Source organism: Arachis stenosperma, chromosome 3, assembly GCF_014773155.1.
Source record: "Arachis stenosperma cultivar V10309 chromosome 3, arast.V10309.gnm1.PFL2, whole genome shotgun sequence".
NCBI classification, from domain to species: Eukaryota; Viridiplantae; Streptophyta; class Magnoliopsida; order Fabales; family Fabaceae; genus Arachis; species Arachis stenosperma.
The window spans coordinates 160,788,246-160,802,603 of record NC_080379.1 but is presented as its reverse complement, the minus strand read 5'-3'; the positions used below and the strand labels follow the sequence as shown (position 1 = coordinate 160,802,603).

At 43.3% G+C, this 14,358-nt stretch overlaps 1 protein-coding gene across 1 annotated transcript; it reads right to left on the bottom strand.

The window, feature by feature from the left end:
- Nucleotides 1-915: 915 nt before the first annotated feature.
- Nucleotides 916-14,239, bottom strand: LOC130967104 (uncharacterized). The gene is made up of 2 exons (XM_057891926.1): nt 12,701-14,239; nt 916-1,083 (listed from the first exon to the last, which is right to left on the bottom strand). The coding sequence occupies exons 1-2, from the start codon at nt 14,237-14,239 to the stop codon at nt 916-918; spliced, it is 1,707 nt and encodes a 568-aa protein (XP_057747909.1).
- Between the last annotated feature and the right edge of the window lie 119 nt (nt 14,240-14,358).

The window sequence follows — 14,358 nt, the reverse complement described above, 5'->3', positions numbered from 1 at the left end:
CTAACAACATGGGAAATAATCTAAATAACTCTAAGACTAGCAAGAAGCGCACTAATGTAGATAATGCTAACACTAACAACATGCATACTAATGGTGTCCTGTCTGAGACGAGCCTCCAACCTGTGGGCAACTACGTCGTGTGTCCGGGTTGGCGACATAGGCCGCACCTCTTTGGCCGATTCGATCCGCCTCGTCCATATTCGTCCGTATCCTAGTGGATCTAGGACGACCCTCTCTGGCACGCCTCTTGTCAGGGTCTGGAATCCGTGGGCCCGTCGTAAGGTGGCCAGAAGCCTCCGGCGGAGGTGTGAATCCCATCCGATACACGTTGAACACCGAGCTAATCTGATAGACGCTGTGAACGTAAGAGGTCCAGTGACCCTGAGTATGCACAGCATGCAAGTGCGTGCTGACACGGAAATGAAGAGCCTGGAAGTACCCGCAGTCACATGTCCGAGAGGCAAGTGATACTCTGTAAGTACCCAAGGAGAAAGAACCAGTCGGAGTGGTCTCTACAGTGAACTCGGAGTTATACCGGTCATACAGCGTCACCGTGAAGCACCTGGCCGTCCTCATGTTGGCCTCAATACACTTCACCAAATGCTGACTGAATTGTTGTCCTGTTCCCATCTGGGCCTCAGCCTCTCTCCCCTTGCGAACAAACAGTTCCGCAAGCCTACAATATGTTGCCTTCACCAGGGATGCTACAGGGAGATTTCTGACCCCCTTCAGGATAGAGTTCACACACTCGGAGATGTTCGTCGTCATGTGACCGAATCTCCGCCCCTCATCACGATGCTGAGTCCACAACGAGTAATTAATCCGGTTCGCCCACTCACACATCGCCGATCTTCAGATCGCAGGATATCAAACCAGTAATCAATTCAACCTCGGTCTTCGCATATGCCGCGTTCACTAGTAGCCTCCTAGCGTCTCTTTGCCCTTGGAAAAATTAGCCGTGTCGTATGCAGAATGCACGGTACGCAGATGGCGTAGCCAACCGCCGTCAGGGGCCTCAAGCGCAGCCTTGATGCCGTTGTGCCTGTCCGATATAACCAGCAGACCGGGCTGCGGGGTCACGTGCTGTCGAAGGTGCGACAAAAAGAATGTCCAGGATTCCGCATTCTCACCCTCTACTAGTGCGAATGCGTGATGAGCGGATAATTTGTATGCTTTTTGGCATTGTTTTTAGTAAGTTTTTGGTATCTTTTAGTTAGTTTTTAGTATATTTTTATTAGTTTTTAATTAAAATTCACTTTTCTGGACTTTACTGTGAGTTGTGTGTTTTCTGTGATTTCAGGTATTTTCTGGCTGAAATTGAGGGTCCTGAGCAAAAATCTAATCCAGAGACTGAAAAGGACTGCAGATGCTGTTGGATTCTGACCTCCCTGCACTCGAAGTGGATTTTCTGGAGCTACAGAAGCCCAATTGGCGCGCTCTCAACGGCATTGGAAAGTAGACATCCTGGGCTTTCCAGCAATATATAATAGTCCATACTTTGCCCAAGATTTGATGGCCCAAACCGGCGCTCAAAGTCACCTACAGAAATTCCAGCGTTAAACGCCGGAACTGGCATAAAATTTGGAGTTAAACGCCCAAACTGGCATGAAAGCTGGCGTTTAACTCCAGAAAAGGTCTCTACACGAATTCCTTCATTGCTCAGCCCAAGCACACCAAGTGGGCCCGGAAGTGGATTTTTATGTCATTTACTCATTTCTGTAAACCTTAGGACACTAGTTTACTATTAATAGGATCTTTTGACATTGTATCCGTACCTCATGACCTCATAACATTTTGTACACGTTTCTTTCCACAGTATGAGCCTCTAAACCCATGGTTGGGGTGAGGAGCTCTGCTGTGTCTTGATGGATTAATGCAATTACTACTGTTTCTTATTCAATCATGCTTGTTTCCATTCTAAGATAACACTTGTTCTTAATCCGGATGAATGTGATGATCCGTGACAATCATCATCATTCTCAACTATGAACACGTGCCTGACAACCACCTCTGTTCTATCTTAGATTGAGTAGTTATCTCTTGGGTTCTTTAATCGGAATCTTCGTGGTATAGGCAGGACCTGATGGCAGCATTCAAGAGAATCCGGAAGGTCTAAACCTTTCTGTGGTATTCTAAGTAGGATTCAATGATGAATGACTGTGACGTGCTTCAAACCTGTAAACTACTGGGCGTTAGTGACAGACGCAAAAGAGGGATTCTATTCCGGTAGGGGAGGGAACCAAACCGGTGATTGGCAGTACTGTGACAGAGTGCGTGCATTAGCTTTCACTGCGAGGATGGGAGGGTAGCCATTGACAACGGTGAAACCCTACACGAGCTTGCCATGGAAGGAGACTTGCGTGTTTGATGAAGAACAGTAGAAAGCAGAGATTCAGAAGATGGAGCATCTCCAAAACCCCACCTATTCGCCATTACTGCAAAACAAGTAACCATTTCATGTTCTTTTGCTTTTCACAATCAATCCTGATAATTTCTGATCTCCTGACTAAGATTTACAAGATAACCATAGCTTGCTTCAAGCCGACAATCTCCGTGGGATCGACCCTTGCTCCGCAAGGTATTACTTGGACGACCCAGTGCACTTGCTGGTTAGTTGTGCGGGATTGCAAAAGTGTTATTGCAATTTCGTGCACCAAGTTTTTGGCGCCGTTGCCGGGGATTGTTCGAGTTTGGACAACTGACGGCTTATCTTGTTGCTTAGATTAGGACTGTTTTCTTTTTGTTGGTTTAGAGTCTTTTAGTTGAGTCTAGTTTTATATTCTAAGTTTGGTGTCAATTGCATGCTTTTGTTTTTCTTTTAAATTTCGAATTTTTCTTGTTCTTAGTCCCTTTTTGATTTACAAAAGTTCTAAGTTTGGTGTCCTCTTTGTGTTTTTCCTTTAAAAATTTTCCAAAATTTAGTGTTTGATTTTCTAAAAATTTGAAGTTTGGTGTCTTTTTGTGTTTTTCTCTTTCCTCTTTTTAAGAATCAAATCTCTTTCATAAAAATTTTTCAATCATATCTTCTTAATTGCTGTTTTCAAAATCTTTTTCTTTACTAATTGATTCAGTTCTCAAATTGCTTTGATCTTATTTTATTTTTAATTTTTGAATTTTATTTTATTTTCTTTTTGTTTTATTTATTTTATTTTATTTTAATTTTTTTTTCGGTTATTTCAAAAAAAAAAAAAAAGCAAAATTTATCTCCTTGCAATTATCATCATTTCCCTTTTGTCCATAATGGACTCAAGTGGAATCAATCAGTCCAAAAGGACTCTGGGGTCTTATGCTAACCCCATTACAGCTGCATATGGGAGTAGCATCTGTATACCTCCCATCAAAGCAAGCAGCTTTGAGCTAAATCCTCAACTCATTATCATAGTGCAGCAAAATTGCCAGTATTCCGGTCTTCCACAGGAAGAACCTACTGAGTTTCTGGCACAGTTTTTACAAATTACTGACACAGTACATGATAAAGAGGTAGATCAGGATGTCTACAGACTATTACTGTTTCCATTTGCTGTAAAAGATCAAGCTAAAAGGTGTTAAATAACCACCTACAGCAAGTATAAAGACATGGAAACAGTTGTCAGACAAATTCCTGAATCATTTTTACCCTCCAAAAAGGATGACACAGCTAAGGCTGGACATCCAAGGCTTTAAACAAGAGGATAATGAATCCCTTTATAATGCCTGGGAGAGGTATAGAGGTATGCTAAGGAAATGTCCCTCTGAAATGTTTTCAGAGTGGGTCCAGTTAGACATTTTCTATTATGGGCTTACAGAGAAAGCTCAGATGTCTTTAGACCACTCAGCTGGTGGATCTATACACATGAGGAAGACAATTGAAGAAGCTCAAGAGCTTATAGACACTGTTGCTAGAAACCAATATCTGTACTCTAGCAATGAGTTCTCTCCAGAAGAGGAAGCCATGGCATTAGTCACTGATCCTAATCCTCAAGAACAGATGAATGAGCTCAATCAACAATTGCTCCTGATGACAGAACAATTAGCAGAATTTAAAGAGATGCTCCATGAAACTAAAGTTGCTAATAAAAGCATAGAACTACAGTTGAATCAAGCAAAACAGCAAATATCTAAACAGATAACAGAGGAGTGTCAAACAGTTCAATTGAGGAGTGGAAAGACCTTGAATAACACTGTTCAGAAGAGCAAAAAGCCAAATAAGGAACAAATGACAGAGGACAACCAACCCACTGTTCAAAATCCCTCTGAGGACAGTAAGAGCCCAGAGAGGAATATTGGCGTTCAAACGCCAGAAAGGGAAGGAAAGCTGGCGTTAAACGCCCACTCCTTGCCCAGTTCTGGCGTTCAAACGCCAGAAAAGGGGGAAAAGTTGGCGTTAAACGCCCATTTTCCACCCATTCCTGGCGTCCAAACGCCAAGGGAAAATCAGACACCTGAGAGTGCTGACAGTAATCCCTCTAACAAGGCTTCTTCACCACTTCTGTAAGGAATAAACCTGCAGCATCTAGGTTGAAGAATATCAAGCCAAGATGCCTTATCCTCAGAAACTCCGCAAAGCGGAACAGGATAAGCAATTTGCCCGCTTTGCAGACTATTAAGGACTCTTGAAATAAAGATTCCTTTTGCAGAGGCACTTGAGCAATACCCTCTTATGCTAAGTTCATGAAAGAGATCTTAAGTCATAAGAAGGACTGGAGAGACACTGAAAAAGTGTTTCTCACTGAAGAATGCAGTGCAGTCATTCTAAAAAGCTTACCAGAAAAGCTTCAAGATCCTGGAGCTTTCTGATACCATGCACATTGGAAGGCACTTACACCAAGATAGCCTTATGTGATCTTGGAGCAAGTATCAATTTAATACCTGCATCCACTATCAAAGCTTGGGTTGATTGGAGAAGTCAAACCAACCAGGATATGCCTCCAACTTGCTGATGGCTCCATTAAACACCCATCAGGCATAATAGAGGACATGATTGTCAAGGTTGGGCCTTTGCCTTTCCAACTGACTTTGTGGTGCTGGAATGGAGGAGCACAAGAGTGCAACTCTCATTCTAGGAAGACCTTTCCTAGCAACTGGACGAACTCTCATTGATGTACAAAAAGGGGAAGTAACCCTGAGAGTCAATGAGGATGAGTTCAAGTTGAATGCTGTAAAAGCTATGCAGCATCCAGACACACCAGAGGACTGCATGGACGCTGACATTATTGACTCTCTGGTAGAAGAGATCAATATGGCTGAAAGCCTAGAATCAGAGCTTGAGGACATCTTCAAAGATGCTCAAACTGATCAGGAAGAGCCAGAGGAGGCAAAGGAATTTTCGAAAATTCCTCAGGAGGAGGATAAGTCTCCTAAGCCTGAACTCAAACCATTACCATCATCCCTGAAATATGTATTTTTGGGAGAGGGTGACACTTTTCCAGTGATTATAAGCTCAGCTTTAAATCCACAGGAAGAGGAAGCACTGATTAAAGTGCTAAGGACACACAAGACAGCTCTTGGGTGGTCCATCAGTGATCTCAAGGGCATTAGCCCAGCTAGATGCATGCACAAGATCCTGTTGGAGGATAATGCCAAACCAGTGGTTCAACCACAGAGGAGGCTAAATCCTGCCATGAAGGAGGTGGTGCAGAAAGAGGTCACTAAATTACTAGAGGCTGGGATTATTTATCCTATTTCTGATAGCCCCTGGGTGAGCCCTGTCCAAGTTGTTCCCAAAAAGGGAGGCATGACAGTGGTTCATAATGAAAAAAATGAACTGGTTCCTACAAGAACAGTCACAGGGTGGCGCATGTGTATTGACTACAGAAGACTCAATACAGCCACCAGAAAGGATCATTTTCCTTTACCATTCATAGACCAAATGCTTGAAAGACTAGCTGGTCATGACTACTACTGCTTTTTGGATGGCTATTCAGGCTACAACCAGATTGCAGTAGATCCTCAGGACCAAGAGAAAACAGCATTTACTTGCCCTTCTGGCGTGTTTGCCTACAGAAGGATGCCTTTTGGTCTGTGCAATGCACCTGCAACCTTTCAGAGGTGCATGCTCTCTATCTTCTCAGATATGGTAGAGAAATTTCTGGAAGTCTTCATGGATGACTTTTCAGTATATGGAGACTCATTTAGCTCCTGTCTTAACCACCTATCACTTGTCCTGAAAAGATGCCAAGAGACTAACCTGGTTTTAAACTGGGAGAAATGTCACTTTATGGTGACTGAAGGAATTGTCCTTGGGCACAAAATTTCAAGCAGGGGAATAGAGGTGGATAAGGCAAAGGAAGAGGTAATTGAAAAATTACCACCACCTGCCAATGTTAAGGCAATCAGAAGCTTTCTGGGGCATGCAGGATTCTACAGAAGGTTTATCAAGGATTTTTCGAAAATTGCCAAACCTTTGAGTAACCTGTTAGCTGCTGACACACCATTTGTGTTTGACACACAGTGTCTGCAGGCATTTGAGACCCTGAAAGCTAAGCTGGTCACAGCACCAGTCATCTCTGCACCAGATTGGGCATTACCATTTGAATTAATGTGTGATGCCAGTGACCATGCCATTGGTGCAGTGTTGGGACAGAGGCATAACAAACTTCTGCATGTCATTTGTTATGCTAGCCGTGTTCTAAATGACGCACAGAAGAACTACACAACCACAGAAAAAGAGTTACTTGCAGTGGTATACGCCATTGACAAGTTTAGATCCTACTTAGTGGGATCAAAGGTGATTGTGTACACTGACCATGCTGCTCTTAAATACTTACTCACAAAGCAGGATTCAAAACCCAGGCTTATAAGATGGGTGTTGCTTCTGCAAGAGTTTGATATAGAAATAAGAGACAGAAAAGGGACAGAAAATCAAGTGGCTGATCATCTGTCCCGGATAGAACCAGTAGCTGGGGCGTCCCTCCCTTCTACTGAGATCTCTGAGACTTTCCCAGATGAGCAACTCTTTGCCATTCAGGAAGCTCCATGGTTTGCAGACATTGCAAATTATAAAGCTGTAAGGTTCATACCCAAGGAGTACAGCAGTGTGAGAAAGAAACTAATTTCAGATGCCAAGTACTACCTTTGGGATGAACCATATCTCTTTAAGAGATGTGCTGACGGAGTGATCCGCAGGTGTATACCCAGAAGAAGCACAAAAGATCCTATGGCACTGCCATGGATCACATTATGGAGGACATTTTGGAAGTGAGCGAACAGCCACTAAAGTTCTCCAGTGCGGCTTCTACTGGCCTACTCTCTATAAAGACTCCCGAGAGTTTGTGCGTAGCTGTGACAGTTGCCAAAGAGCTGGTAACCTGCCTCACGGATACGCCATGCCTCAACAAGGAATATTAGAGATAGAATTGTTTGATGTATGGGGAATTGACTTCATGGGGCCATTCCCACCATCATACTCAAACACTTACATTCTGGTGGCAGTGGACTATGTATCTAAGTGGGTAGAAGCAATTGCTACACCCACTAATGATACCAAGACCGTGCTAAAATTCCTCCAGAAAAACATTTTCAGCAGGTTTGGCGTCCCCAGAGTGCTAATCAGTGATGAGGGCACTCATTTCTGCAATAAACAGCTATACTCTGCTATGGTTAGATATGGAATCAGCCATAAAGTGGCAACTCCGTATCATCCACAGACAAATGGGCAAGCTGAAGTCTCTAACAGAGAGCTAAAAAGAATCCTAGAACGGACTGTGATAGCCCGAAGAAAGGATTGGGCAAAGAGCTTGGATGATGCTCTGTGGGCATACAGAACAGCATTCAAGACTCCTATAGGAACCTCTCCATACCAATTGGTGTATGGGAAGGCCTGCCATTTGCCCGTGGAACTGGAACAGAAAGCCTACTGGGCAACCAGATTCCTAAACATGGATGCACAGTTAGCTGGTGAGAAAAGACTGCTCCAGCTAAATGAGCTAGAGGAGTTCAGACTCAATGCCTTTGAAAATGCAAAAATTTATAAGGAAAAGGCAAAAAAGTGGCATGACAAGAGATTGTCAGCCAGAGTCTTTGAGCCAGGACAAAAAGTTCTGCTCTTCAACTCCAGGCTCAAACTGTTTCCAGGAAAGCTCAAGTCCCGGTGGAGGGGTCCGTATGTGATTACAGGAGTATCACCATATGGATATGTTGAGCTTCAGGATATTGATTCTGACAAGAAGTTCATTGTTAATGGACAGAGGATCAAGCACTATCTTGAAGGAAATTTTGAGCAGGAATGCTCAAAACTGAGACTTGAGTGATTCGCAGTGAAAGTCCAGCTAAAGACAGTAAAGAAGCGCTTGCTGGGAGGCAACCCAGTCATTAGAAGGTTGTATGAATTGTTCTTACAAAGGCAAATATCAAAAATGAAGGAATTCACAGAGTTACAGAAGGATTCAGCTCAAAAAGCAGAGAAAATGAGCTTACTGGCGAAAAAACGCCAGTAAGGGGCATTTTGGGCGTTAAACGCCAGAATGGGTACCATTCTGGGCGTTTAACGCCAGGAATGGTGCCATTTTGGGCGTTAAACGCCAGAATGGGCACCATTCTGGGCGTTTAACGCCAGGTGTGCAGCATCCTGGGCGTTTTGGAAAAACGCCCAGTGAGGAAGGATTTCTGGTGTTTAACGCCAGCCAGGGTACCTGGCTGGGCGTTAAACGCCCAAATGGGGCAACAAATGGGCGTTAAACGCCAGAATGGGTGCCATTCTGGGCGTTTAACGCCAGCTTGGTGGGGGGACCACAATTTTGTTTTCAAATCAGATTTTTTCAAACTTTCCTTTTCTCACCCATACTTTTCTACAAAATCACACTTCAATCATTCATCATTCACTTTCAAATCTTCAAAAATCAAAACCTTTTTTTAAAATTTATTTCAAATCAATTACAAACATTGTTCAAAATTTCACCCTTTTCTCAATTTCTTCTCATATCTTCTCAAATCTCCTTTCAAATTCCTCTTTCTTTTTCGAAAACTCCCCTCCCCACCTTATAAATACACGTTTGTTCCCCTCTTCCAACCACACCATTCGAATTTTCTCTTCCTCCCCCTCTCTTCTCTCTTCTCTTTTGCTTGAGGACAAGCAAACCTCTAAGTTTGGTGTGCTTTTCCGTGATCACTAAGCCAAGATTCATCAATATCATGGCTCCTAAGGGAAAACAAACCAATTTGAGAGGCAAGAAAGAGAATAATCCAAAGAATCTTTGGAATGAAGAGAAGTTCTTAACCAAAGAACATGAAGACCATTATCATAAAATAATGGGCCTGAGGTCAGTGATTCCGGAAGTTAAATTTGATCTGAAAGAAGATGAATATCCGGGGATCCAAGAGCAAATTCGAAACAGAGGATGGGAAGCTCTAACCAATCCTGAAACAAAGGTTGGAAGGAACATGGTTCAGGAATTCTACTCAAATCTGTGGCTAACAGATAAGCAGAGAATGACTGGAACCGCTTACCATACCTACAGAACCATGGTCAGAGGGAAAGTTATGTACTTTCATCTGGACAAAATAAGAGAAATCTTCAAGTTGCCTCAACTGCAAGATGATCCTGATTCCTTTAATAGGAGGATGGTGAGAGTAGATAAGGGGTTGGATCAAGTTCTAGAGGACATATGCCTCCCTGGAACTAAGTGGATAACCAATTCTAAGGGTGTCCCAAACCAACTCAAGAGGGGAGACCTCAAACCAATTGCAAGAGGTTGGCTAGACTTTATTGGGCATTCCATATTGCCCACTAGCAACCGTTCTGAGGTCACCATCAAGAGAGCAGTGATGATTCATTGCATTATGCTTGGAAAAGAAGTGGAGGTGCATCATGTGATTGCTTGTGAGATCTACACAATTGCAAATAAGAATTCCACTGAAGCCAAATTGGCTTATCCAAGCTTGATTTCCTTGCTCTGTAAAGAGGCTGGGGTGAAGATGGGAGTGGATGAGTTCATACCCATTGAACACCCAATCACTAAGAAGTCAATGGAAGGACAAGTGCAAGACAACTCCATCAAGAGGAGGGCGCAGGAATTCCTCCCTGAATTCCCAAGAATTGACTACTGGTCCAACCTAGAAGCATCTATTAACAAGTTGCAAGAGACTATGGAGCAACTGAAGGAGGAACAGCAGAATCAGAACTGCATGCTCTGCAAATTACTGAAGGAACAAGAGAAGCAGGGGCGTGAAATTCAAGAGATGAAACGCCAAAAGTTCTCCTCTCAAGCTGAGGGAACATCCACTTCTCAAAATCAAGGTTGTTGAGTCCTAACTCTGTGAAAACCTCTATCATTAGGAGCCTATTTTTTTCGTTTTTCTTGTTTTGTTTTCTAATTTTATTTTTTTTAGTTTCATCTTATATCTATATTTGAGTCTTGTTCTTAATTAATAAAATTAATAAAGTTTATGCCTTAAAGCTATGAATGTCCTATGAATCCATCACCTCTCTTAAAAGAAAAATGCTTTAATCACAAAAGAACAAGAAGTACAGGATTTCAAAATTTATCTCTGAAACTAGTTGAATTAGTTTGATGTGGTGACAATACTTTTTGTTTTCTGAATGAATGCTTGAACAGTGCATATGTCTTTTGAATTTGTTGATTTAAGAATGTTAAAATTGTTGGCTCTTGAAAGAATGAGGAGAAAAGAGAACTGTTATTGAGGATCTGAAAAATCATCAAATTGATTCTTGAAGCAAGAAAAAGCAGTGAATACAAAAAAAAAAAAACGAAAAAAAAATTTTCGAAAAAAAAAAAAGAAAAAGAAAAAGAAAAGGAATAAAGTTGTGATCCAAGGCAAAAGAGTGTGCTTAAGAACCCTGGACACCTCTAATTGGGGACTTTAGCAAAGCTGAGTCACAATCTAAGAAGGTTCACCCAATTATGTGTCTGTGGCATGTATGTATCCGGTGGTAATACTGAAAGACAGAGTGCTTCGGGCCACAGCCAAGACTCATACACTGGCTATGTTCAAGAATCAATATACTTAACTAGGAGAATCAATAACACTATCTGAGTTCTGAGTTCTTATAGATGCTAATCATTCTGAACTTCAAAGGATAGAGTGAGATGCCAAAACTGTTCGGAGGCAAAAAGCTACTAGTCCCGCTCATCTAATTGGAGCTATGTTTCTTTGATATTTTGGAGTCTATAGTATATTCTCTTCTTTTTATCCTATTTTGATTTTCAGTTGCTTGGGGACAAGCAACAATTTAAGTTTGGTATTGTGATGAGCGGATAATTTGTATGCTTTTTGGCATTGTTTTTAGTAAGTTTTTGGTATCTTTTAGTTAGTTTTTAGTATATTTTTATTAGTTTTTAATTAAAATTCACTTTTCTGGACTTTACTGTGAGTTTGTGTGTTTTTCTGTGATTTCAGGTATTTTCTGGCTGAAATTGAGGGTCCTGAGCAAAAATCTAATCCAGAGACTGAAAAGGACTGCAGATGCTGTTGGATTCTGACCTCCCTGCACTCGAAGTGGATTTTCTGGAGCTACAGAAGCCCAATTGGCGCGCTCTCAACGGCATTGGAAAGTAGACATCCTGGGATTTCCAGCAATATATAATAGTCCATACTTTGCCCAAGATTTGATGGCCCAAACCGGCGCTCAAAGTCACCTACAGAAATTCCAGCGTTAAACGCCGGAACTGGCATAAAATTTGGAGTTAAACGCCCAAACTGGCATGAAAGCTGGCGTTTAACTCCAGAAAAGGTCTCTACACGAAATTCCTTCATTGCTCAGCCCAAGCACACACCAAGTGGGCCCGGAAGTGGATTTTTATGTCATTTACTCATTTCTGTAAACCTTAGGACACTAGTTTACTATTAATAGGATCTTTTGACATTGTATCCGTACCTCATGACCTCATAACATTTTGTACACGTTTCTTTCCACAGTATGAGCCTCTAAACCCCATGGTTGGGGGTGAGGAGCTCTGCTGTGTCTTGATGGATTAATGCAATTACTACTGTTTCTTATTCAATCATGCTTGTTTCCATTCTAAGATAACACTTGTTCTTAATCCGGATGAATGTGATGATCCGTGACAATCATCATCATTCTCAACTATGAACACGTGCCTGACAACCACCTCTGTTCTATCTTAGATTGAGTAGTTATCTCTTGGGTTCTTTAATCGGAATCTTCGTGGTATAGGCAGGACCTGATGGCAGCATTCAAGAGAATCCGGAAGGTCTAAACCTTGTCTGTGGTATTCTGAGTAGGATTCAATGATTGAATGACTGTGACGTGCTTCAAACCTGTAACCTACTGGGCGTTAGTGACAGACGCAAAAGAGGGATTCTATTCCGGTAGGGGAGGGAACCAAACCGGTGATTGGCAGTACTGTGACAGAGTGCGTGCATTAGCTTTCACTGCGAGGATGGGAGGTAGCCATTGACAACGGTGAAACCCTACACGAGCTTGCCATGGAAGGAGACTTGCGTGTTTGATGAAGAAGACAGTAGAAAAGCAGAGATTCAGAAGATGGAGCATCTCCAAAAACCCCAACCTATTCGCCATTACTGCAAAACAAGTAACCATTTCATGTTCTTTTGCTTTTCACAATCAATCCTGATAATTTCTGATCTCCTGACTAAGATTTACAAGATAACCATAGCTTGCTTCAAGCCGACAATCTCCGTGGGATCGACCCTTGCTCACGCAAGGTATTACTTGGACGACCCAGTGCACTTGCTGGTTAGTTGTGCGGGATTACAAAAGTGTTATTGCAATTTCGTGCACCAATGCGACAGGTAGAATGTTCGAGTTCCCGTCCTGTGCAATCGCGATGAGCAACGTCCCCCCATACTTCCCATACAGATGTGTGCCGTCAATGCTCACTAGCGGCTTGCAATGACGGAATGCCTCGATGCACGGCGGGAAAGTCCAGAAAAGCCTGTGAAAGTACGCTTGAGACTCGTCCACTTGTCCTCCAACTCGAACCGGGGTCGTCTTAAGGACGACAACACTACCAGGCATCGTCAGCTGCACACCCAACACCCACCTAGGCAGGTCGTTGTAGGACTCATCCCAGTCACCGTAAATGATGGCAATAGATTTCTGCTTCGCCATCCAAACCCTCCGGTAAGTCGGCCTAAAACCGAAGTGCGCTGCCGTGGCGTTCAGGAGTACCTTGATGCTCACGGATGCATCGGCCCTAACCATTGGCATGATGAACGCCGAAATCACATGATAATCCAAACTCCTGTGGTCACTCGAGATGGATGTGGCCAGGCAAGTGTGAGGTCCATTGTACCGTTTGACCTCCCAAATGCCCTTGCGCTTCCGGAGACTCAGTCGAATCAACCATGTGCACCCATTCCCAAACTCGGAACACTTGCCCACATACCGGCGGTGATCGGACTCCACCACCTTGTACTGTACCCCTCGCCGGATGCTGTAAGTCTTCACACTTAAAAGGGCCTCATCTTTATCCTGGAATTGCTGACCAACCTGGAACTCTGTCAGACCAGTAGTCCCTTCCGCATCTCTAGCTCCGAATCCAACAGCATGCCCTAAAACCCCCTCATGTCTCATGGCGTCCAAGTCCAACGAGAAAAAATGTGGTGGATACTGCTGTGTGCCAGAGCTAGAACCACCTACCTCCAATGCAGGCCCGGTCGCTCCAATATCATCAGCGCTATCATCGTCAATCATATCCGGCTCGACGTCATCCTCCTCTTCATCGTCCAAAAAACCGTCTCCTACGCCAACAGGTGCAACTCCCAATAAAGCGTTCGGCAAATTTTCCCTTTCCACTACCTCGTCGCCATCGGTGCCATTGAGGTCAACAGCGAAAGATGGGGAGGCGACATGTTGGACCACTGGTTCGTACACAGGGACGGACGAGGAAGCAACGGCAGGCCGGGAACTAGAACCTGCTGGATTCGCTATAGTGTTCGTATTCCTGTTCGAACCGCCGGAGCTGGATACAACATCAACCAGCCGTGCCAACAACTCCGGTGTCCTCACCTCCGGAAACTGCCGCCGACAAAGAAACATTACTTGCAAGTCCACATCATTATTAATCGTGAAGCAATCATACTTCACCGTATTCTGTAGCACCGTGACTGGAATGCGATAGAAAAACTTCTTTACCCGCTTCGCACCCTCCAGCCCGAGCTTCATTAGTACAGCGCTAACAAGGTCATCATAACTCGTCGTAGATGTTATGACAATACATAGAGGATTCTTATCTGTGAACTTTACTCCGGAACGAGTTTTTCTATTAACAGATCCTTTGTGGTGCACCAAAACCACAAAACTCTCCTCACTAGCCATCCTATTCCCTCTAATGAGACTAATTCACGTTTGGAACCATATATATACAGCTCAGTCTCACACTAATTCGAACCGGCCTGGTTCGAACTATGATTGGTGTAATTCGAACCAGCCCGGTT

Bases quoted from the DNA above. Each gene is read 5' to 3' on its own strand.
- LOC130967104 (XM_057891926.1), bottom strand. From the start codon at position 14,239: ATGGCTAGTGAGGAGAGTTTTGTGGTTTTGGTGCACCACAAAGGATCT. The intron at 1,084-12,700 runs GTGCACGAAATT...CACCTTCGACAG, and splicing joins ACATTCTACCTGTCGCATTG to CACGTGACCCCGCAGCCCGG.